The sequence below is a fragment of the Eubalaena glacialis genome, chromosome 2 (assembly GCF_028564815.1).
Source record: "Eubalaena glacialis isolate mEubGla1 chromosome 2, mEubGla1.1.hap2.+ XY, whole genome shotgun sequence".
Classification (NCBI taxonomy): domain Eukaryota; kingdom Metazoa; phylum Chordata; class Mammalia; order Artiodactyla; family Balaenidae; genus Eubalaena; species Eubalaena glacialis.
The window spans coordinates 113,716,974-113,740,869 of NC_083717.1; the positions used below are offsets into that span (position 1 = coordinate 113,716,974).

Genomic DNA, 23,896 nt, shown 5'->3' on the forward strand with positions numbered 1-23,896 from the left:
GTTGATGACAGAGAAGATAAGCTGGAAGTGAGATAAGTGAAATTCATTTTTATCTACATTTCCTCCCAATTCTCACCCTTTGTGGAAGTTCTTTCTCTTCCTACTGAGAAAATTCAGATAATTAAATGCAGTTAAGAGTGCAGACTAAGAGAAGAAGTACACCAATGTCTAACTAGCAAGGTTGTGCTGATGAGGGCCTAAATTATGTGCTACCACTTACAAATTAAAATGACAGAAATATCATAGAATATTCTTGAACTGCCCCTAGCAAAAAATTAAAATAAAATAAAAGAGCACGTTACGGCCAGTTTACATTTCAGGATGAGAAAACAAGGTGAAGAGGACTGGTTTTGATCTGTAGCAGTCATCTATTCAATCAGTACGTTTTTACTGGGATCCTTTACTGTAAAGTTATGAATGAAGCATGTGCAGAGACGTGTGAAGTACGGTTTCTTTCACTGAAGACCTCACTCCCTTTTTGGGAAGTCAAGGCCCTCCAGTATCTGTAACGCAAGGTAGTACAAGATCTGTCCTACTTGAGGAATATAATGAAGTGTGACTCGGGTATCAGCTGATTGATTTGACCACACAAGTGAATCTGTTTTAAATCTATACAAACGTGATGCCAAATTCAGCTACTTCATCAGCTTCCTCAAGAAACCCAACCATATAAGGATTTTTTTCAATTCTCTAGTTTTACTGAAGAGTTGTAGTGTCATGGGGAGGTGTCACATCACACAGCACACATGTCACTTGAAAAATTCCCTTTATACTCATCTCATCCCCAGGTATTCCCTTTTAACCTTACTCATTTCTCCATCTCTTCTCCTAGGCAGCTCTCGACACAGCTTGTCAACCCTTTATTCGACGTAGTAGCTCCCGGCTTTGACAAGAAGCTTGGCTGCCACTAGACTCTAGGCTTGGAAAATTCATTTCAACCCCCACTTCCCAGCCCCCAAGCTCATCAAAGATCCTTTTCAATAGAGCTAATTCTTCCTACAAAGCAGTTATTTACCAGCATCTAAAAAATAAAAATTTATCCATATGATTTTTTAGGAAAAGAGGGTAAGAATCACTTCAAAGTGGTGATCAAAGAAGATCTTAAAGAATGGCATATCAATCAGAATAGGCTATGTTATGCTGCTTTGACAAATATCACCAAAATTTCATTGGCTTAACATAATAAGAATTTATTTCTTGGGCACACAAGGTCAGCAATGCACTCATTATACTCTCTGAAGCAGCCGTCCTCCATATGCAAGTTTAGCCTGTAAGGTCCTTCCATCTTCTGGCACCTCCGTCTCAACAAGTACCCCCATGATTGCAGCAGCAAGAGAGAGGAGAGCCTGGGGAGTTCACATCAGCAAGTGAATTCGTCAGCTCCAAAATAGCGCATGTCCCCTCAATCACAGTCATTTGTCTAGAACTAGTCACATGGTCCTGCCCAATTCATGGAAAAGAGGTGCAGAGGGGCTGGGAAACATAGACTTCTGTGTGTATAAAATGGGAAGAAAGCCCAAAATAATGGTGAACATTTGAAATATCTACAATATGGGAAGCGTTTTGATGGCAGCGGTATAGGAATAAAATGAACAAAGAAGCCAGTGTGGTTTGGTTAGGACTTTACATGTGTTTTGTAGAATAATGGGATATAAGTTTGGAAAGATGGGTTGAGGCCAGATCGTGAAAGGCCGTTCACTACAGGCCAAAAATCTGTTTTATTGGTGACATGGAGCCATGCAAGATTTGGGAGGAGTATGAATGACTCATGCTATATCTTGCATGGGTGCTGGTGGTGATTTGTATTGAATTGTAGTCAGATTTAAGAGACATGAAAACCAGTGGAAGCTTTTCTTCCAAATCAGCTAAGTATGATGTAACACCCAATTTCTGCTGTTCCTGGGGAAAGCACAAAGGATACTGTACTAACTATCTCCCACTACACATGCCCCAGTTGAAGATTCTTTTTGCACCTTCTCTCACCTTATTCACTGTTAACCCCTCACTTTTAAGACCAGTTAACAGGCAAATACAATGTCTAATAACTACACATCCGAGAGAACATTTGTATTTGGAACCACTGGTGATATCCATGAGCACTTAAAACGTGAAAGGTGTCAGTTAGCTTTGTTAAGATAACAGGACTGATGTGGAAATCTCCAGCGACATGGCAGAGCAATGGAAACGATGAGGGATTCTGATCTGTGACTCTGTTTACCCAATATGAATAAATAAATAGCTACTATTTATGTGCTTAATTATTTTGTGCCAGACAATATGTTAGTACTTCAGTCCTTTAAGATGACCTGCAAGACCTGGGATGGTCTACACTGGCTGCTTTTCCAGCCCCATTCTTCCACTCTGCCCCTCTCTCTGCTGTAGGACTCTGGCCTCCTGCTCTTCCCACCTCCTAGCTGATGCTGACTTCATCAAATGTCTGCTCAGATGTCACCTTCTCAAAATGCTCTCCCTGACCACCCTGTATAAAAGATCAGTTTTCCCAGTCACTTTCTATCTCAGCATAGAAATAACCTCAATGAAGATTTTTTTTTTAATAAAACTTATCACCTCCAGGCAAATTCTATTTTTTGTTTATTGCCTATGTTCCCTATCAGAATATAAGTTCCATGAGGTCACGAATTTGTCTCTTTTGCTTATTACTGTATTCCCAGTGCATGTAACAGTTCCTGGCACTGAATTAACTGTTTGTTCAATTAATAAGTGACTTATTTAAGCCTCATGAGACCCCTCTGAGGTAGGCACCGTTCATATTTCTATTTCATGAGTGATGAACCTGAGTCCTAGGGTGGTTTGGTAGCCTCTTCAAAGTTTCACAGTTACTAATCCTTGAGGCCAAGATTAAAACCAGGACTGTCTGATTCCAGAGTCTGTATATTTTGCCACAGTGCTTTTCCTGATGATCCTATACTCGGATCGTGGTAATTGAAAGTTGGTGTAAAAATTATTCTTTAAGAATACAAACATTTCATGTGTATGTTTGAATCATTTCTCTGACATTAATATATATTTATTAAAAACATGATAAATATTTCTATACGCATGAGAAAGTAAACTGACTCCCAACCCCCCTCCAAAAAAGTGTCTTGTGGAGCTAATAGAGGGTGATCTTGAAGAGCAGATTTGCTCACATGGGCCAAATGTTTCCTCCTGCAAAGTGGGCTGCTTCCCAAAGAATTAGCCTCTCTCAAAATGAATTATTAACCCCAGCATCCTGGCCAAATTCCCACTTGGATAGTCTAGGAACTGTTCAAAACTTGGAATCTATTGAAATTAGCCTGGCTTGATTGCAGTCTCTGCATTAATTGTGATATAATAGAGTTTCTCTAGAGATTTGTGCATATATTATTCAAATTTGTATAGACTGGCTTTGTCTCTTAAATTTTTTAGTTTCTTCTTCCCCTCATGAGATATGGCCTGCATTTCCTTATAAGTTGTTTTTTTTTTTGTTTTTTGTAATTTCACTGCATGAATAACTGTGAGCTCCTTTTTCCTTGGATTTGCCAAACCTTTTTCTCACTTGAATGATTAGTCTCTTGGTCATTATCACAGTGTGTTGCAGACATTAGCCATGAGGAGCTTCCAGACTTCCAACTCTCTTACTCAAGTGCAAGTGTAGCCTAGGTAGGGACAGAGTTCACTCAATGAAATTTTTCTAATTGCTTCTTTCAAATTCCCAGTCCTCAAGGAGCTTATGTTCCAGTGAGAGGCACATATCTATTTTAAAGTTTAAAATAACTGACCTAATGGTGTAACTATTTAGGATTCCCATACACTTCCTAAATTATGGCTATTAATTTCTTCAGGCAATTTTGTTAAATGATTTAGACCATTTATTTGCCTTGGTCATAAGCAGACTCTAAAATGTCACAGATTCTGGAGAAACAGAGAGGTATGAGTTTAATTAAACTACAAAATCGTTTTGCTTAGGTAAAACTGAAACAAATATCTTAGAATTCCATTGTGTTGCATGGTTTTGATGGCAACTGTAGGCCTCATACAATTAGTCAAATCTTGCCAATGTCACATGCTTCTTTCTATAAGTTGGCCTTTCTTGCCTTGAGTTGGTACAGTCAACTCTTCAATATAATAGATTGTTATAATGGGTAGCTTCAGCAGTGTTTTCACACTGTAAGCTTTCTCTCTAATCTACATAGAGAGTAAGAATGAAGATTTTGTTGAAAGGCAAAAAAAATTATTCCTAGGAAATAGTTGGCCTCATAGATTTTCAGCATAGGGAAAGACCTTGAGAACTCAAGGCTTAAGTCTTTGCATTTAATTGTGCCTGGATCACAGACAAGTGGTAAGTCACTTATGCTTCCTGCATTCCGTTCTTTACCTTTACCAAGTGAGATGAGACAATGGATGTGAGCCATGTGCACTTAGAACTTCAGCAGCTAATATTAGAAAAATGCTTTGAAAATGACAGATGGAAAGAACTATAAATGCAATCGCTAATGGATTTATGCACTCTCTCTCTCTTCTTCCATTCTATTTCTACCAGTATTTTCCAAAAAATTTCCCAGGGCTCCACCTGAAGTGTGACCTGATGGCACCATAGCACATGTGTTTCCTGAGTTGGTTGAGTGTTTCCCAAATGTATCTACACTTTAAATTCAAATGTTTATCCACTAGGGTTTAAATCATGGAAAGTGTTACTGCCTTAGTGTGACAGCCATATACTTCTGCCTAGACAATTGTTGTAAGTTCTGTGGGGCTTTCTATAGGTTTTTCCCCCTAGATCTTAGTCAATATGGGCCTAGAAATATATAATTCCTTGTGGAAAAAAAAAAAAATTCAGATTTTCAGTAGTGTAAATAAATCGACAGAGAGTATGCTTTTAAATCTGTAACATGCAGAAACTTCCCATCCCCTTGCCATTAGCCTCCTCCCAACTAGGTGGTTCTAACTATGAATGTGAGAAGGTAAAAGCCTAAACATGGATATTTCTCCTGCTTCCCTTGTGCACTTGAAATGAGACACTCCATACTTCAGTCTCAGATCAAGCACTGAAAATTATTCCTTTATTTACTCATTTACCAAATATTTATTGAGCTTGTACTGCTCTCCCAAGCACTTTTCTAGAAGCTGGGTATACAGCTGTGAAAAAAACACAAGTGAAAATCCAAGCGCTTATTAAAAATCCATCAGAATGTTTCATTTGGCCTTTCTTGTAAACATCTAAATTTGTTCATGAAAAAAAATAGAAAAGCATTAGTCCACTGGGGGTATTAATTGCTTTGCAAGAACATTATCTTATGAAAGAACTCACTTTAGCAAATAGCAAGCTCCTTTAGTAATTCAACTTACAATATTTGTACTTACTATGAACTGTATTCCCAAATGTCCAAGGAGTTAAAGAAAAGGAATGTCTCCAGAGAATGGTTCTAGGTTCTATAACATCTTTAGCATTCCAGTCACTTAAAATAAAAGGGAGAATGTGTTTAGGAGCTTGAGGAAGAGAAAAGAGAGCATAACCAGTCAAATGTGAAAATACCCATCTCAGTTTCTAACAGTTCCCCCATTGCTCCGGACCCCTGGCTTGTTAAATTTCTAGCCCAGGACCTAGCATCTATCCATCAATGTTTGTAGAATTGTACAACTATCACTATGATAAAAATGTACACAGGTTTATTCATTCCTTATAATAGTATATTCCCAGGCCATTTCAAAATTGGCTGGTTAGGTTAGAAAAAAGATGAAAATCTTTAAAGTAGGGGTTTACACGTTTCCTTCTGAATTTCCTCCCTTTCTGTATTTCCTTCACTGTATAAAAATTTTAGATGTTCTAACACCTGAATTGAAAAAGTCTCTTCTTTAGTTTCTGCCAGGTTAGAAACTGATTGTCAGTCTGATTGTTAGATACTGATTGTCAGCTGCGACTATGCAAAGGAGGAGAGTTTGTCAGTCTACCTTCCTCCAATATCCAGATCAAATCCAAGTCACGATCTTATATGGAGGATCAGAGTCATGAGTTGATGGTGATTTTTATTGACATTTTTTAATTCTTTGAGATAATTTTGGACTCCTCCTATTTACCTCTTGCTAAAAACGACTCTGTCTTATCTGGCCTAAGAAAATGTCCTTATTTAGATAAAGCATAATCAATACTTGCACGGAATGTACATAGAATAATACCTTGGATTTACTTCATGATTTTCCACTAGAATCTAAAGGCCATTTTGTGGTTTATTTCTTTCCATGTGGCAATCCTTAAGTGTTTTGCTAACTCCTTAGAGAACTAAACCCACTCAGCTTATGTTGCATGAGGGTATATTTCCAATTACTCCAATAAGAGTATTTAAATTATTTAAATATTTAAATAATGCATATGATTCAGTCAGTTACACCTGAGTATTCAAGGTACCTTCAGACTTCAAACTACCTTATTTCACATGAAAAACTTATCATTCCCTTATGGTCAATTGGTCAACTCACCTTACTCTGAAATATTAATGCTCTTTGTATTATGGCAGAACATGGGTCAAATTTAAATTCATCTGCTAAAGATACAACATACCAAGCAGGTATCAGAAATGTTAGAGGGCTCTGTCCATCATGAAGAAAAGCCACGGGTAATATCCAAACTATTTAACAGGCACCAACAATCAGAATGGATGTTCAACTAATCAGAGCAGATGCTGGCCATAGTGGTCCGTACCAGTTGAATTCAGCTGCGTTAAAGGTCCGTTCTTTTAAACTCCAATTTTTGTGGAGACACCATTTTCAGGGCTTATTATATCCTTGTAAGAAATATTTTCATGCAAAAAATTAGAATTATTTGTTCTAGGAATGAAAAAATACACTACCGATTTCTAATATACAAATCAGGAGGAATAAGAAGTAGCTATTGTTTTCTGTAAAATCTTATCACTTAATGGATTGGAAAAAATTGGCCAGTAAAATAATTTCAAATATTCATATTTTTAGTATTTCCCCCATTATTCCTCTTTCTTTTATCCAAGTTGATAAGCAGATACAGATACTTTCTGCGAGGTCAACTTAGCTACCCAAGCTAAGAGGAGCTTTTTCTTAATATTTTCTGATTTGCTGTGCAAATTAGAAAGAAAATAGACACCTACTAATATTTAAGTAAGCTCCTAACATATATTAGCATATATCCTTATTGTTTTGCCATGAAACTTTTAATATCTGTGTCTGTATTTTCTCTTAGTGCACCTATTTTTAACTTATTTGGATTTACTTAGCATAGCATTTAATTATGGTAAAAAGTTAAATATTATCAAATGATTTGGTATTTCAATATTTAATCACTTTTACCTTGAATGAGTAAATGTTTAGTCAATAGATATTCAGAGTCATAAATGCATATTTTTATGTACATATATTTTTTCATTTTGTTTGCTTATGACATGGATTAGATAGTTTATGATCGTATATACTTAATTACCAGAAGAGACATACTCATAAGTATGTTCAAAAGACATTTTGAAGGACTTCTACTTACTGATGAGTTGATTTGCTCTAAATACAAATTAGAAACTCACAAATCGATTTTTTCCATCCGCTTAGAAACACTCTTTTTTTAAAGTATTTGCATGTTCTAAAGCTTAGGTAAAATAGTAACGGGGACAGTATATGTACAAAGATAGATAAATGCTGTGGCGGTATCTTGTTCTGTCTCCATCTTGATGTATTAGTTAGCTTTCACTAAACAGGCACTCTAAAAAAGGGAAGGAAAAACAAATTGATAAGATAAAAGTGTGGGGAATTCCAAAATAAATACTGCTAACTGACCTTTTTTGATGGCTCAGTTAGGAGTGTTCTTATTATGGTACCAATTGGTTGCTTTATTTACTAGTGCCATGCATAACTAAGGTAAACACTTGGGTAATATCTTTGGCTTACTTCTTCATAATTTCTGGACAGACATAACGATCTTTCTCCCACAGTTTTAAAAGTCAGATAAATTCCAAAACATTTAGAGAATATGGAGCTATAATTTTTAAAAGTCAAGTATTTTTTTTAGCCCACTTCCCCTTTTTTAGAGTATATCTCTAAGTATAGAGTTGTAGAGTTGTATCTCATGCTCATTTATATGCAAAAAGAAGCTCTGTATATGTTAGAAAAAGAAGCCAGTTCGGAACCTCTGAACCAATTTCCTAATGCTAGTGTTTTACACCTTAGAGTTTTTATCTCGGTGAACTGTAAAATGAAAGAATTAACTCATTAAGGAGTTCTGTTTCATCATAGCCACTCTGATTAAAACCTTCTCTACAATATGGTGCAAGAAATGGTCAGTCACTACTAAAGTTTTCTTTTTAACCACTGCTATGCATCACAAGAAGTCATTAGTTTACAGCTACTTCCTTCTTATTTTTATGACTTTTTAGCTTATCATTAACCCCATTCTCTTATCCTGTACTCTGAGATGAGCAAAGAAGATAATATCCACAACATTTCCACTGCTTACTCTAGAGATAATAACTTTTTGAAAAAGAGATAACCCTGTTTCTTTAAACAACTCCTTCCTCTTTAAATCCATGATAGCTTTCCCTTGTCAAGTTAGACTTTCAGTGCATTGTTAAGGGAATCAGACAAAATTATTTATAGCATGGTCCATGCAGATGAAATTGGACTAAACATACTGGAATTGTTTATTATTTCTTGTAAACTTGCTTAATAATTCTTTAATATTTACCCCACAATTTTTTTTTTAGCATCTTTATTGGAGTATAATTGCTTTACAATGGTGTGTTAATTTCTGCTGTATAACAAAGTGAATCAGCTATGCATATACATATATCCCCATATCTCCTCCCTCTTGCATCTCGCTCCCACTCTCCTTATCCCACCCCTCTAGGTGGACACAAAGCACCGATACCCCACAATTTTCTATCCAGACTTTTTTCAGGTTATTAAAGAAATGTAATGGATTAATAGCTAAACTTATTTCCTTCTAATTCAGTCTCTTATGCCACTGTATCTGGACCTGTTCAGTAGGGTTGTTGTCATAAGACTAGATACAAGTATGTCAATTGTCTAGACATTATATAACGTTAAAGCAACTGCTTAGCCTTTTTAACAAGAAGTAATTAAATGTTAATGAAAAGTCCCATACACTTACTTCTTTTCCACAGCTTCTTAGTGTTACCATTGGAATTTGCCAATTTCTACTTGGTTCTCTACATATATAAAGTTATACTTTTGTTTTAAATAAGAGCTGATTTTCACTATTTCATATTCAGTGAGGGAGAGAGGTTGATATTATCTGCCTTGTTGAGTGTCTCCTTCCTTAAATCTCCCTTCTCATTTGGTATCTAGTTTTCACCTCAACTGACTTCCCTCTCATTTCAGAATAGTATTTTTCGGATGCAAACAATTCACTTATTTCCATTCTCAAACTTGATTAATTCAACATGATACCTTTTGCATGCTAGGCAGTGAACTAGATTCTGGAAGTAAAATATGGATAGCCAGTCCCTGCTCTCAAGGAGCAGAGTCCAATAGGCGAGATTGACAAATAAGCAAGTATTTACAATGCAGTGTGGCAAATGAAGAAATATAGGGTGACATAGGAATATATAGGATATGGATAGTAAGTAACTTACAGGATAAAATCTGGCTACTGGTATCCATAATTCCTAGGTAGAAATAAGATGTTCCATAAGAAATATTCTTTGAGATTATATGAGTGTGAAACTTGTTTTTTCTGGGGAAGCCAGGGACATCTTTAAAAACGGAGGAGGCCAACAAAGTTTGGGGCAAACCACTTTGTTTCAGTCAGCCTTAGTTTTATTAGACATAAAATGAGAAAGTTTGTGTTACATGACTTCTGATGTCCTTTCTAGTTCTAAAACTCTGAGTCTGTAAGTTTTGCTTTTGCAGTACACTGAAAAATCTAAATAGCCTAAACCTGTTTTGAAATCTATTTCAACAAATGATCCATAAAATAAATAAGCACAAAATTCAATTTTTTGGAAAAGTGGTCTGGCTGTAGAACTGAGTAGCCCCATAAAATATTAATTTGGTCATAGTGTGGAAATGTGAAATGATCGTTAAATGAGTCAAGGCCTTATTTGTGGCCTTTGGCTCATTTGGTAAGATTACCCATTAGCCATGTAGGCAGCATAACACGCATGGCCAAGCAGCTCATGGGAGCGTCCTAACAAATGTTAAATAAAAATTATCTTTCTCTAGCCTTAGGAATATATTGCTGTTATTTTCAAAATAAGACTGTGCTCAGCTTTAAAATCTCAGTCAATGGGAAAATAATTATATTCATTGCACTTAAAATTCTGACTCCTATCTGCAAATGTGTTTTTCTAATATATTTTTTACATCTCTTTGGAAGTTTAGAAGTCAAATGAGTGTTGATGGTTTCTGACCGTCTTTTAATTTTATCACTCCTGCCGGTATGAATTCCCTTTGTACCATTGCAGTAGGTATATGTAACATTTCCCTTTGCAGATGCAAAAAGTGTTTCTTCTTAGTCCTAAGACGCTTTTTTCCTTTCAGTCATTAACTTTGGTTTCATGAAAAATTCCTTCTCCATTTTTCTATTTTATCTATATCTTGATAATAATAATTTAATAACTGTTCTTAAAATCTCTGTATGATAATCCATTAGGCTCATTCAGTATTCCTTCAGCTTATCTACAAAAGAGCGTGTGCTTTTCTCTTTGCTCTTTTTAATGAGGCCTTCCTACCGTGGCTCTAAATATCAACCAAACATGTTAATCTCTTAGGATCTGGCTATTATTAAAATCTCTCAAACATTTTCTGAATTTTAAAAGATGTGATTATTATAATGTAATCTGTTTACTTCCACGTGAACTCAAATGGAAATGAATCTCCTGAAATAGCCACATTTTCTTCCTCCCAAATATACATCTGGCATTAAAAAAACCAACTAATTTAAATCTACAATCTGGGTTTCCATGACACCAAACATCTGGATGAAAAGTGAAAAATTCAGTAGATGTTTTCAAATATCCAAATATTGTGTCAGTAAAACAGTTAAATGACTGTCTGAATCTCCCCATATTTATCTGGGTTTTTATGCATCATATATGTGGCACTGTCAGTCCTTCCTAATGGAAAACAGTGTCAATTTCAGAAATAATGTATTCACAAACAAGTATGTACTGAGTACCTATTCTGTAGGAAACATTCTAAGTGCTGTAGAGCAGCAGTCCCCAACCTTTTTGGCACCTGGGACCAGTTTGGTAGAAGACAGTTTTTCCACGGGGGTGGAAGGAGGCAGGCGGAGGCTGTGGGATAGTTCAGGCGGTAATGCGAGCAATGGGGGCGGCAGATGAAGCTTTGCTCACCTGCTCGCCGCTCACCTCCTGTTGTGCGGCCCAGTTCCTAACAGGGTACTGGTCCGGTACCGGTCCGCGGCCCGGGGGTTGGGGACCCCTGCTGTAGAGGGTTCGCGGTTAAAGGCTTGAACTCTGTCCTCAAATGAACTGCAGTGCAGCGAGGGCTGTAACACAAGTACACATATATACATAAAAGATGATGTGGAGTGAATAAAAACACAAGAGAGGAGGAGAGAAGGCACTGTGGAATTTTGGAGGAAGGTGACTAGTCCGGGCTAGGGAGGGTTTTCTGCTGGGCCCAGTGTTTGGACTGACCATGATGGACATGCCAGCGTCATGGAAATGGAAGGGAATGTTGTGATCACACATTTGAAATACGCTCTCCTTCAGCAGCTGGGAATTTTACTTAAATAATCCTAAATTAGCCAGATGATTGCAACGGTTTTTGTGTCATCTTTCATTATCACAGCCTTGGGTTTCTGTACGTTTTTTGCGTCTAAGCGTGTTTCTCAGGTATTTTGATGAGCAAATTTATATGCATCCCCCTTAAGAGTTTCAGCTTGACACAAAGAAGCATACTGAAATTTACTCTCCGTATGGTCATTATAAAAAGTCTACCTTATACTTTGCTTTTCAAATTAGAAAAAAGATATAAAATTTTCACAGTTCCATATACATTGCATGCTTAAACTTCTATCTTCCAAGTTAGGTGATTTTTTAATCTATTAGGATCACAAGTCTGATCAACTTTTTAAAAAATCCCAAATCCTCAAGATTTTTGCCATGTTTGATCAGAATCTAGATTAAAGCAAATTGGTTTGCCTCTTCTTCTTCCCCCCACCCTGCCTCCCTCCTTTTCCTCACCATCCTTCTCTTTTTTTAAAAAAAATAAACAATCATTTTAAGCTGGAGGGGAATATGGAGTAAACTGAGAAAATTTCTGATAATCTAAATTGTGCCATATGTGTTAGTCAGCACTAATAAATTGGCTCAAGTAGCTAAAAGGTAAAGGGCGGCTGGATTTAGATAAAGCTGGATCCAAGGGCAGAAATGTGCACAAATCTGTTCTTTATAGCTACTGGCTCTGCTTTTGTCTGTGTGGGCTTCATTCTCAATCAGGCTCTCCCCATTTGGTGGCAATAATGGCCATCAACAACTCCAGGCACAAATTCTACTGACTTAGTAACCCCAGTGAAAAGAGAACACCTTTGACTGACAGTTGTACTGACTCCCATTAACCTAACTTGGGTTCCATCTTCAGAGCAGCTAGAATGATTAACTATGTTGATTGGCTAAGCCCTGAGTACATCCCTGAAGTAAAATCAAGGCACTTTTACCAAAAGAAAAGGGAAAAGGTACTTCAGTGAAAAACTTTAATGTTAGAGTGGGAAAGTCCTCCACTAAATATCAGTAGAGCGGGTGGTTATCCCAGCCTTACCACTGCCTGTTTCTATGATCTGGAGTGTTAATTAAGCCATTGCATCTTGGTTTCTTCACCTACATAAATTAGGTTGCAGGACAAGGTTCTGTTTAAAGACTTTTTTAGCTCTCATATTTTGTGGTTCTGATCTCAAGAACTAGGACAAGGATAAGACACCCAGAAACTGCAGATTTACAAATAGTAACACAAAGCAGGAGATACATCACGTTTCATGTAGAAGTGCTTCCGGTAGAAACCCGCCGTTAGGTTGGCAGTGGAAGAGCAAAGGGTCGCAGGTTGCTCCTGCATCCTGAGGTAGTGATTAGAAGATCAGACAACTTGAGAGGAGAGGGTGTGTGTGTGTGTATGTGTGTGTATGTGAGAGAGAGAGGGGGAGGGAGTCAGTGAAGTTCAGAATTAACCATCACAAACTTTATTATTATAATTTCCATAGATATTTTATACACCACGTATAGCTTTGTTAACCTCATTTTACTATTACAGAGACTAAGTCCCAGGCACAGTCTTGTTCAAGGTGGCAGAACTACTGACAAAGCTTGAATGAGAACTTAACGTCTATTTTTTTTCACTCTTTCTACAGATCTTTAAAGACACTGAGACAGAGTGGGGGGAGAAATAAAGAAGTTTAAAACACCCAAGGCTTTACTCTCAGAAAGTTATACTTAATAAAGACAAGGTGTGAAAATAAGACATGACAATGAAGGGCTAAAAATTGTAAATACCAAGTAAATCACTATGTGAATTGTTTTTTTTTTATAAATTCATTTATTTTATTTATTTATTTTTGGCTGCGTTGGATCTTTGTTGCTGCACTCGGGCTTTCTGTAGTAGCTGCGAGCGCGGTGCGCGGGCTTCTCATTGCGGTGGCTTCTCTTGTTGCGGAGCACGAGCTCTAGGCACTCAGGCTTCAGTAGTTGTGGCACGAGGGCTCAGTAGCTGTGGCCCACGGGCTTAGTTGCTCCGCCACATGTGGGATCTTCCCGGACCAGGGATCGAACCCGTGTCCCCTGCATTGGCAGGCAGATTCTTAACCACTGCGCCACCACGGAAGTCCTCACTATGTGAATTTAGTGGAAAGCAAATATCTTGTTTCCAGTTTTATTTTCAAATTTCATTTGCAGTATACATTCTAATCATGGCGTCAGAATTTCTGTTTACATAAGAAAAGGTGTTAAATTAATGGCCACTGAATAAGTTTGACATTCCATGAAAATGCATTGATTTTTTCAAGGGTTAGGTCTTTAGCACCATCTATTTGTACCAGTTCAATAAGCCTGGTCCCAGAGCAATAAGTGATATTTACCCAATGCAGTTTCATTGTCCATATTAGAGAAATTGCTTAGAGGGTTTCATCTACGAGTGACATCATCAAACTTAAGGTCACCTGAATTAACTCTATAAAATAAGTCGTATCTTAGGGGTGGATTGAGGAAAAGGAAGTGGTGATCATGATGACCAAGTTCCAAGTATTTGCTGAAACTAAGAACCTGCCCAACAAGTTACTTGATCATTTGTCTCAAAGGTTATATTACATCATTACAGAAGAAATTTGACAAATTGCACATTGTTCCTTCAAGAGCTCATCTAGTAAACTTTATAGACCAGTGAGTCGAACTCATAGGGTAGGAAAGTAACCTTAAGGACTAATTCTCAAGGTGTCCTGCTTTTAAAAATATCCAGTGAAAAAGTTACCATAACAGAAGAGAATATCTAATTGTATAAAAAGTTAAATTACTGTGTTTTTTAAAAAATATGGAGTGTATAAATTAATTATAATAAATTAATATTACTTTAAAATTAATACTGGATTTTAAAAAATTGTTTGCAGCAGTAAACATGCAGACAACATAGGAGTATATAAACAGAAAGTAAAAGCCTGCACCCCATGCCCTACACAACATGAAGTTGTGCAGAGCATGGGGTGTGTGTGTTTTTCCAGATGTTTTCCTTGCATGACAAGCATAGATATGTGTGCATTTAATTAATTTATTTAGCTATTTATCTATTTTACAAAAATTGGTAATACAGGTTGTTCTACAGTTTACTTTTTTCATGCAACAATATGTGGGGAAAACCTTTTCATGAGAAACTCCCATTTTATTTAACTATGATCCATTTGACAGATAGTTAGGTTGTTTCCAATTTTTTAGCCTTGCAAAAACTGCATTTTTCATTTACTGTGTACTTCTAATTCATGAGATGATTAGAAATATCACTTGAAGTATTCTAAAACATCAGTATAAATCCTTTCAATGTGGAATAAAGATTGTGATAAATTGGTTCCAGTTTGGACAAAAATGGAGAGGGATTAACCACAAAAGAAAATTATCATTAAGTGATTTCACCTAAAAACTGTTTCACTGATACATTCTAAGAATACTGTAGATCTATTTGCATGTACTTGATAAACCAGTTTAACCCCAAAGGGATGAGAAAAAAAAAAAAAAAAAAGAGAGTCTAAGGTCAGTATCTGGAATACAGGTAATATCTCGCTTTCGAATGAGTCTTTAGAAAAAAGGCAATTAAAAAAATATTTTCTGTCTACGTTGAGTCATGAGCCATACGTGTCTTACTAACTTTTTGAACAGTTGTCAGTTGATATTCAAAGTAAGAGGATATTTGTGATTCACCTCTCTTCAACAGTGGCTTTAAATTATTTGGGGATGTGAAAAACTTTGACCCATGCTGGTTCTTTCTTGATGAAGGGAATCATCATCATCACTATTATGTTACAATGTGTGTTCTTATGAGTAAGTTGAGCCACCTCTGAGCCACTGGACCAGGGTGGGTTGGCCCCCATCAGTGAACAGACTAAACTATAGCCTCAGTCCAAGAATATAGAAACTGACAACAAATTATTGCTTGTGGTCTACTTCCAGTTTTCAAGTGCAAACATACCAAAGTTTATTTTAAATTTGAGCCAGTCAGACATTTAGCAATATGCATCAAAGAAGAAGTGAAGGCTTCCCATGTTTATTATTTCAATACGATGTCTGTTCTAATAAAGTAGAAGAATGCATATGATAGATCATGTAGTAGAAATTCTCTAGTTCCACAGTTTGGCCTTAAATATATACATATATTTGTAAATTAATCCAAAACACATTGCCATGGTTCCAATTCCTCTGAAAGCTGATTGTTTTCCATTCCTTTTTTAATTTTAGAAATACAGTGGCCGACTGCCAGAACCCTTTCAGATAAACAGTACACTCCCCGTATAAAAGGGGCATAGAATCATGAACGTTCAAAAACCACAGAACGTTATTTAAATAAGTTAAAGTTATTATGGTCTTCCCTATTAATTAAAAAAAAAAAAAGCCATCTGTGCAAGGTGAATTTTGGTAAGGTCCCAATTTTTTTAATGATTGTGGATGGAATTTGCAACTGCTTTCATAGTGAAAGTACAGTTCAGGGATTCCCAAGATAAAATGCACTGTTTATGTAATTTTGTGGTCATTTGACTTAATTTCTAATAAAACACTGGGAAGAATTCTTGTTACTTAATCTGAATGTACAGTCCTGCTTGAAGGAATTGACTCTACACTAACTTCCCCTTTCTAGTCTTCTACTAGCTTAACATCCTAAACCTTTATTTCATCTAAACCTTCTCTGTGTGTGTGTGTATATGTTTGTGTGTGTCTCTGCCTGTCTCCCTCACACACACACATACACACACACACCACAACCCACATTTTGTCAGAACTGTCTTGGGCAAATGCATCATAATAGTGAACAAGACTGAGCGCACCAAAAAAAGAAAAAAACAAAACACCACTGCATGAAGAAACAGCATACTGGATGACATTACCAATGCAGATCTATACATCCTTGTGATGAGTCTTTATTTTCATTTTCATTTTTGTTATTTGCAGAATTGATTTCCATTGGGCAAATAACCTAGAAACCTAGGCTTTCAAAGTCTTAGAGGAATAAAAAGTCAAAGGGTGCTCCTCCCTTGAATTTGGCAGGAAAATACCACAACAAGAAGGATTTGGGGATCTTTTTTGGTCATTTTCCCTCCAACCAGTGTTTTCAGTCAATTAAAATTTGTACCCTAGGCCTTTTCCAGTTTGAAGCCACCCCAGCATCTGTGATGAGCAATCCTTCTTGTTTGTGCAGTCATTCATTATCTCCATTACCAAAAGGAGAATAGAGGACAATTACATTGTTTGGACGAATCAGAGTGTTAGGAGGAGTATTTGTCATGGTGGCAGAGTGCAGCACCTGACAGGCAACGATTGATGGCCAGGAATGAGTGTGAGTGGCCAAAGCAGCCTCATAGGATGCAAATTACTGACTGTGGATTCCAATTTATCCTGTTCATTTTTCTTGCCCGTGCTGAAGACCATTAGTGGTTTTTGAAGCAGTGAAGGGGTCATTACTAATGTGGGTAGGCTCGAAGCAGGAGGGGGAAGGAGGGGAAAAGCCTTCTGTAATTACACAGCTTTCAGGAACAGGCTGGAGGCCCTAGCCAAAAAAATGTCAACACCTCGCAATCAGAAAAATTTATTTTCATTTTATGCTTAACCCATATTAACTCAACATTATCATCTTTCTTTGTTAACATTTGCAGAATATTAAAAGCCTGGCTTCTATAGTAATACAAATCTAGTTAACCCCTTTTGCAATACAGGGGATTTTGTTTAACCTAATGGCATTTGGGTTTGCTAATAAGTAATTGCACACGTTTTGGATAATGTACGCTATTATAGAAGATGAAATACCTGAAGAATAAAATCTTAGATGATTGAAAAACATTCACTCTCTCAAACACTGGAATGATTAGAAAGCTCTGAATGGAATACTTTGTTGTTCCTAATGTCAGCCTTTAATAACGTTGATGGGAAATATTTATTACTAAAGGCTTTCTAGTTTAGGAACGACTTTGACATGCTGCATAAAAGTTTACTTTTCTGTTTAAGAAAACCGGTGAATTTAGAGCAGAGACCTATTTAACAGACATGTTTTATAATTATGTACATGCCAGTACAGTGTCTCAAAGTAAATGTACGATTCTACAGTAACAATCTTTGATTTCGGAATGAGAGAGGAAAGTGGTTTGCTGATGGGAGGATGGTTTGTTATAAATGTTGGTGAGTTGTGATGGGAAGTAAAGAATTAAAAAACACCGAAACCTATGGCTTCATTCTCTTATCGCCACACTTCAGGGTAAAATGTAAAATTTCTGTATTGCACATAATTGATTCCTTGTGATGGGTGGTCACTTTGTGCGACCCTCTTAACCCAGAGCAGCAACCAGTAAAAATGAAAGAATCTTCCACTGTCCCTTAAAGGAGTCAACATAAACAACTGTCAGTAAACTCTGCTGTAACTGAAGTGGTAGCCATGGCTTCCAAGAATAGTTGTGATTATGGACGATCTTACTTTCCAAACTGACTATCAATAATCTTAGATTAACTAGGAAATAATGATTATATTGAGCCATCTCACAAAGATAATATAGGAGAAGGGCCGCACAGAGGTTTTCCAAGAAGTAAAGTAAAATGGGCCCGCAAGTAGTTCCCTTAGTGTAACTGGAGTGATTGTAGCCAACCAAAATTCTGACCCATCGCCAAAGTGCTGTGCGTCCCTGACTGATTGAAGAAACTGAATACCTGCAATGCTGCCATGCTTTGTGCTGCTGGCCTCCACAGTGTGGCGGGAACGGGGCTGCACAAGCAGGTTTTTGGATTCTTGTTTCTGCCCACATTTTTCCCCCACACATGATTAAAAAGCTGTGATTAGGAAAATCAAGCCATAGACTAAAGAAATCACAAACGGTGGTTTCATTCTTAGACGTAAGTGACTCTTTCTTAACTTCTGATACATCTTTCAAAACATTTGTTTTTTCATTAGCATCCGTACCCTTCCGAAGAGCAGAAGAAACAGTTAGCCCAAGACACAGGACTTACAATTCTCCAAGTAAACAACTGGTGAGTGACCCCAAAATCAATGTCTTTCTCCCGTGGCTAAAATAAGATTTCTCAATCATTGTTTTCTTTTTTTTGTTTCTGAAACAAATGAAACTGAGGAGGGTCACTTCTGTGTTTCTACCTTGAGGTGTGAACGTAGAGCACAGGGAGAGGAAGAGGTAACTAGGTAAATGGTTTTGGTGAGATGTATCCCTCTTCTCTTTCTCTCTGCCTCTTTTTTCTTTTCTTTTCTCCTCTCTCGCTTTTCCTCTCTGCCTCACTTTCCCCATCTCTGATGCTTTAAAATTCTCGAATTGAACAGAGCAAATTCAGTTCAGGTCCTTCCCGTTGAAAATAGTCACTCTGGGTATTTTGGTGCAGTCCTCATGTGGAGTTATCTGTTCTCGGAAGGTTTCTTTAGTCTAGGCTTTCTAGGCTGATGGAGATGCAGGCTCTTTAGCATCTCCTAGGAGAATTTTATTTACCCTAATTTTTTTTTGAACACAGGGTTAAAAAAAAAAAAAAAAGATTTCCCCATTTTTAGCTTTGCCATTTGGCCGATTACTCCCGTGGAGGTGCATGGGCCATCACTCTTTGTATGTGGCTTAGAGGGTAACTGAGGAAAAGGAGGGGCAGAGGATTAAATAAAATGATCACAGTGGCCAAGAAATGATATAGGAATTACTTATCAAAATACTGGCCCAGGTTTTATCAGCAGCTTAATTTTGTTCGGTACATTCTTGGGGTGATGTTCAGATTAATTGAACTGACAGTTCTCTTTCAAAATTCAGGGAAAGTATTTGCACGGATTTCAGGCCTTATACAAACTTAATTACATGGAACTCCATTTTATCATTCTAATTCCATGTAGCAGAGGTTGTATTTACAAATGAGAAGTCTCTGCCTTTATTCACAGCTTTCCTTAATATATTTATCAAAGCAGGTTCATTTACAAAGTGCTCTATCTGTGGGATACAGGCAGGCAGACATTAACAAAGCTTTTAGGTTTATCAGGCTCGCTGCCTGATGAGCTACCCGAGGGTCAATTGATTTTGTGGTTCTGTGATTCATTTTTTTCTCATTTTTCTAGGATCACAATGAGAGACATGCTTGGAGAATTAGCCAGTTTGTCTGCCTTATCTGTCAGGCAATTTTTTTTTTTCCCAGGGAAGTCAAGCTACTTAAATTGGCCACAGGAACTGCCGTTATCTGACTTTAATGCACCCTATAGTGTGGATAGCATTTCAATTACACCAGTAACCAAAGCTTAGCTGCAGCCCTTTTCATGCCTAGTGCTGTACAGAAAGTGATGTGCCTACCTATAGAAGCAGAAAATTGAGTTGCCTTGCTTCTGTCAGGGTGATTAATGCAGAAATAAACTGCTAACCTGAAAAGAAAGGCAGAAAGAAAGGATAGACAATACAGACTTGAATTCACTTTAATTTTCTTCTAAAGATTGGAACTATGTACATTTAAAGATACCCTTTAGACCAAAAACTTGGAATAAAGGCTGTAATCTCCAAACAGGGATGTGTATGTGATTATACGTTGATATGAGCCTCATAGAGTAGATACACATATGTCAACGTATATATATATTCTCATTTATGTTCCTAGCACAAGCTATCAGTAGTTTAAAACAATAAAATAAATACATTCTGTGTTGATGGTAGAAGATTTATTTGCCCTGCATGTTATTTTATATCATACTGATTGTCAAACCGAGCTCCGGTATATACAATGGTCCTTGATGCAGTGAATGTTGCTTTAAAATCATAATTTTTATAAATTTGCGGCAGGTTGAGGGTGGTTGTGATGGGAGTCTTGGGAAAAATGAAATATTTCTACGTTGATATTTGACTTTGACATTTGATCTTGCTCTTTTTGAAAGTGCTGCTCCCTATCATCCACTACCTGTACTTTTTGATGTAGTCATTACACTTGAAGAGTGAAGATGCTACAGTCGTATCTAAAGATGAGCGTTTCTCACAATTAGACACCTGCTTGGAACTTGGAGAGAGCACCCTTATTTTCTGAATTCCATTGAGCCCCAGGGCATGGAGGAGGAGTTCTGTCGGTGTGATAGCTTAGGTTTCTTGTTTCTCTATTATTTGAGCCGTATTTGCCGCAGGATGCCAAGGGTTAGGATGTGACAGTCTATCACACTGCATGCTTTCCATAATATGGCATCAATGTTGACACCTATGTCTTTACAAAATAATTCCATCTCCTTAATTTTCACAGTTCCTTCTGAAAAACCCTCTAATCCTGCCCTTAGGTCCAATTCTTAGTTAACAGCTACCAGTAACTTTGATAATAAGGTGTGACTCATGAGGATAACACGGAAAATACTTTTAAAAGACTACCAGGAATTTCACACAGGGACTGAATTTTGGTGGATTTCAAAAAGAAATTTAAAAGAGAATACCAGCTACTGTGTAGTATATTCTGAAACTGTCCGATGTCTTGATGATATCATCTTCAAAACAGAGAAAGCTATCCAAACTAATTTCAAAAGGCTTCATAATCACTGTTCTTAAGTGCCAAGTGATAACTAAAAGAGATGAGAAGAGTAGGCTATAAACTATTTCTCCAGGCCCTGAGAGCTCTCAGCAAAAAAAAAAAAAAAAAAAAAGCACAGGGATCAGAGAGCAGTTCCTAAACCTCATTTAGTCAGCTCTGCTAGGAAATGATACCCGCTTCTCTGATTGAGGCCAGGACTTTAGACTTGTGTGCTGTGATGTCCGTACTCAAAGAATTAGAATAGTATAGAAAGCACCCACATCAGAAAATCATGGAAGACTTGCTGTTTCAGTTCTGCTTCTCACTTACCTCTTAAAATAGAAAGGCCAAGCAAGGTCAGGGTAGTTAAGTATTGCTGTAAAATAACCTCTGTAGTAATAAGCAATAGGACATGGCTTCACGTACTTGATGGGAGCAATAAGCAATAAAAACAGACCTGTTAAGATCAGTCAGTAATTTCAGAACAAATAAGCAAAAAGGAAGTTTAGGAGATAATTAAGGGAATTAAAGATCGTTTTATCTTAGCAGCCAGTGTTAGAAATAATCTTAATGGGCTTTTCCCATGTATTTACAGTAGGGAGTGTGCAAAAAGTGATGATACCACCAAATCAAAATGTGATTTCAGGAAAAGAGTGGAATCTATGACACGAAGTCATTTTTTCCTACGATTAGCCCTCAGAAGTCCATAAATAATCAATAACCTAATTAAGACTTTTTAAAAAAAAATGATGATAACCAGATCTTCAGAGTATGCACTTCACTGACAAAGGTAATCACAAGTAGTGAGACTGGCTTTCTAGGCTGTTCAGTTGGGGGAGAGTCACTTCAGCTGTGAAATCATCAAAGTGTGTGCATTAGGAGAGAAGAAAAGCAAGGAAATGAATATCCTCACCCTGAATAACCTCCTCACCATGGAGAAGCAGACATGGTGTACTTTGACTGAATATTGATTAAATCTTGGAGGGTAATATAGCGTGGTAGGTGAGCACTTAGGGTCCGGAACCAGACCCCGGGAGGCTAAAAATCCTGGTTCCACCATTCATCAGATGTTTGGCCTTCAGCAAATTACTTAACCCTTTTAAGCCTTGCTTTCCTCATCTGTAAAATGGGGACAATAGTCATTTATATCTTATATAGTTGTAACATTTCAGAGAAATGCTGCATGCTAAGTACTCAGCATACTGCTGGCACGCACCATAGATGCTGTCTGTTGTTAAAATAGTTAAAAGTACATAACTGTAAAAATGAGAGAGAATTATGATGATTTCATACAATGATATCAATGAAGACATCATTAAATCGCTTACAAACTGGAATGGAGATTTCTTTCAGGAGGAAATAGACCTATATTTAAGCGGCGATAAAATTTGAGAGCAGACAACTCACTGTGCATAGCTTCTATATTAAACAAAGCTAGACTTTTGTAGTTTCTTAGATGATCCTTTTTTTTTGTAGTTCTTTGATGCCAGGGAGGTAAGATTAGGAAACCCTAGGAGGTAAGTGGCTTCAAATAGCTGTGAAGGTTAGACGTTTTGAAGGAAAGTCTTGGGTATTAATGTCTGGTATTTCCTCAGGAGGCATGCTTACATGCATTCATTGACAAAAGATTTTTTTGAAAATTATTTTTTTTAACGAGTTCTTGCTTGAATAATTTGTTGGGATGCATTCATACATCTTTGACAGTAGTAATCACTGAAATATAGTAAAGTCTTAACTTTGACGATTAAAACTCCTTAAGCTAAAAATACTATGAGAAACATCATAACATTTCCATGTTCTCATGTAACTTTCCTCAATGCTATATAAGAATTATAATATTAACTTTTTTAAGTTCCTATTTCCAGGTTTAATTTTAAAAGGAAGAAATACCATACTTTTAAAAACTCATGTCACTGCAGTAACTGTATCCTTATCTATATACCAACAAGCAAAGTCCATAGGGTGACTTATTGACAGAAAACAGGTATACTAGGAATAAAGGACTTAACTTTCTTGATAGGAGGCTGTCTCCAGAGCCCGCGTAAAAATGCATGAAACTGAAATTTCGAAGAACTTTCCAGTTGAAGGTAGCTCAGAGAGTTCCTTTGTGTAATAGATTTCAGTGTCCTTGTACGGCCTCTCAAACTGAAGATATAAAATCTTCGTCCTGCTTGCCCCACCTTTCCATCAATGGTCTTAAAACAATCTTTCTTGGTACAACAGCTTTTAATAATCAGACATCCACTTTGTGGAACTTCCTCATGGGAAGCGACAGTTTTGTTTTACCTATTTCAGTTTGACCATGTGGACAAATTTTTCTAGACTAGATAAGAGCTTGCTCAATTCGGACTGAAGAACTGTGCTGGGGGAATTCCCTGGCGGTCCAGTGGTTAGGACTCTGCGCTTTAGCTGCAGGGGGCCCAGGTTCGATCCCTGGTGGAGGAACTAAGATTCCACAAGCCACGCAGCATGGCCAAAAAACAAACAAACAAACAAACAACTGTGCCGGGAAAGTTATCTTGGGAATCAGTTTTTCCCTTTAGGAAGGCTCATTAACTACCCAGGTGACTTGGTTTTCTTACGTGCGAAAAGGAAAGATGAGGAGACAAAAGAATTTGTGTGTGCAAACATATAAGTTGAGTACTCTGAAAATAAAAGGCAGTTTTGTTAGAAGACCTTCCCAGCCTTGATTAAAATATGGACAGGAACAGAGTGGTAGCCTCAGGAAAGCAATCATT

At 37.1% G+C, this 23,896-nt stretch overlaps 1 protein-coding gene across 3 annotated transcripts in view; it reads left to right on the plus strand.

The window, feature by feature from the left end:
- The window catches only part of MEIS2 (Meis homeobox 2), a 198,564-nt gene that overhangs the window by 121,297 nt on the left and 53,371 nt on the right, over positions 1-23,896 (plus strand). For all 3 annotated transcript variants that reach the window (XM_061180537.1, XM_061180538.1, XM_061180539.1), the window contains one exon: positions 18,601-18,677. In XM_061180537.1, the coding sequence (XP_061036520.1) occupies positions 18,601-18,677 (77 nt within the window). The remainder of the gene's footprint in view (positions 1-18,600; positions 18,678-23,896) is intronic.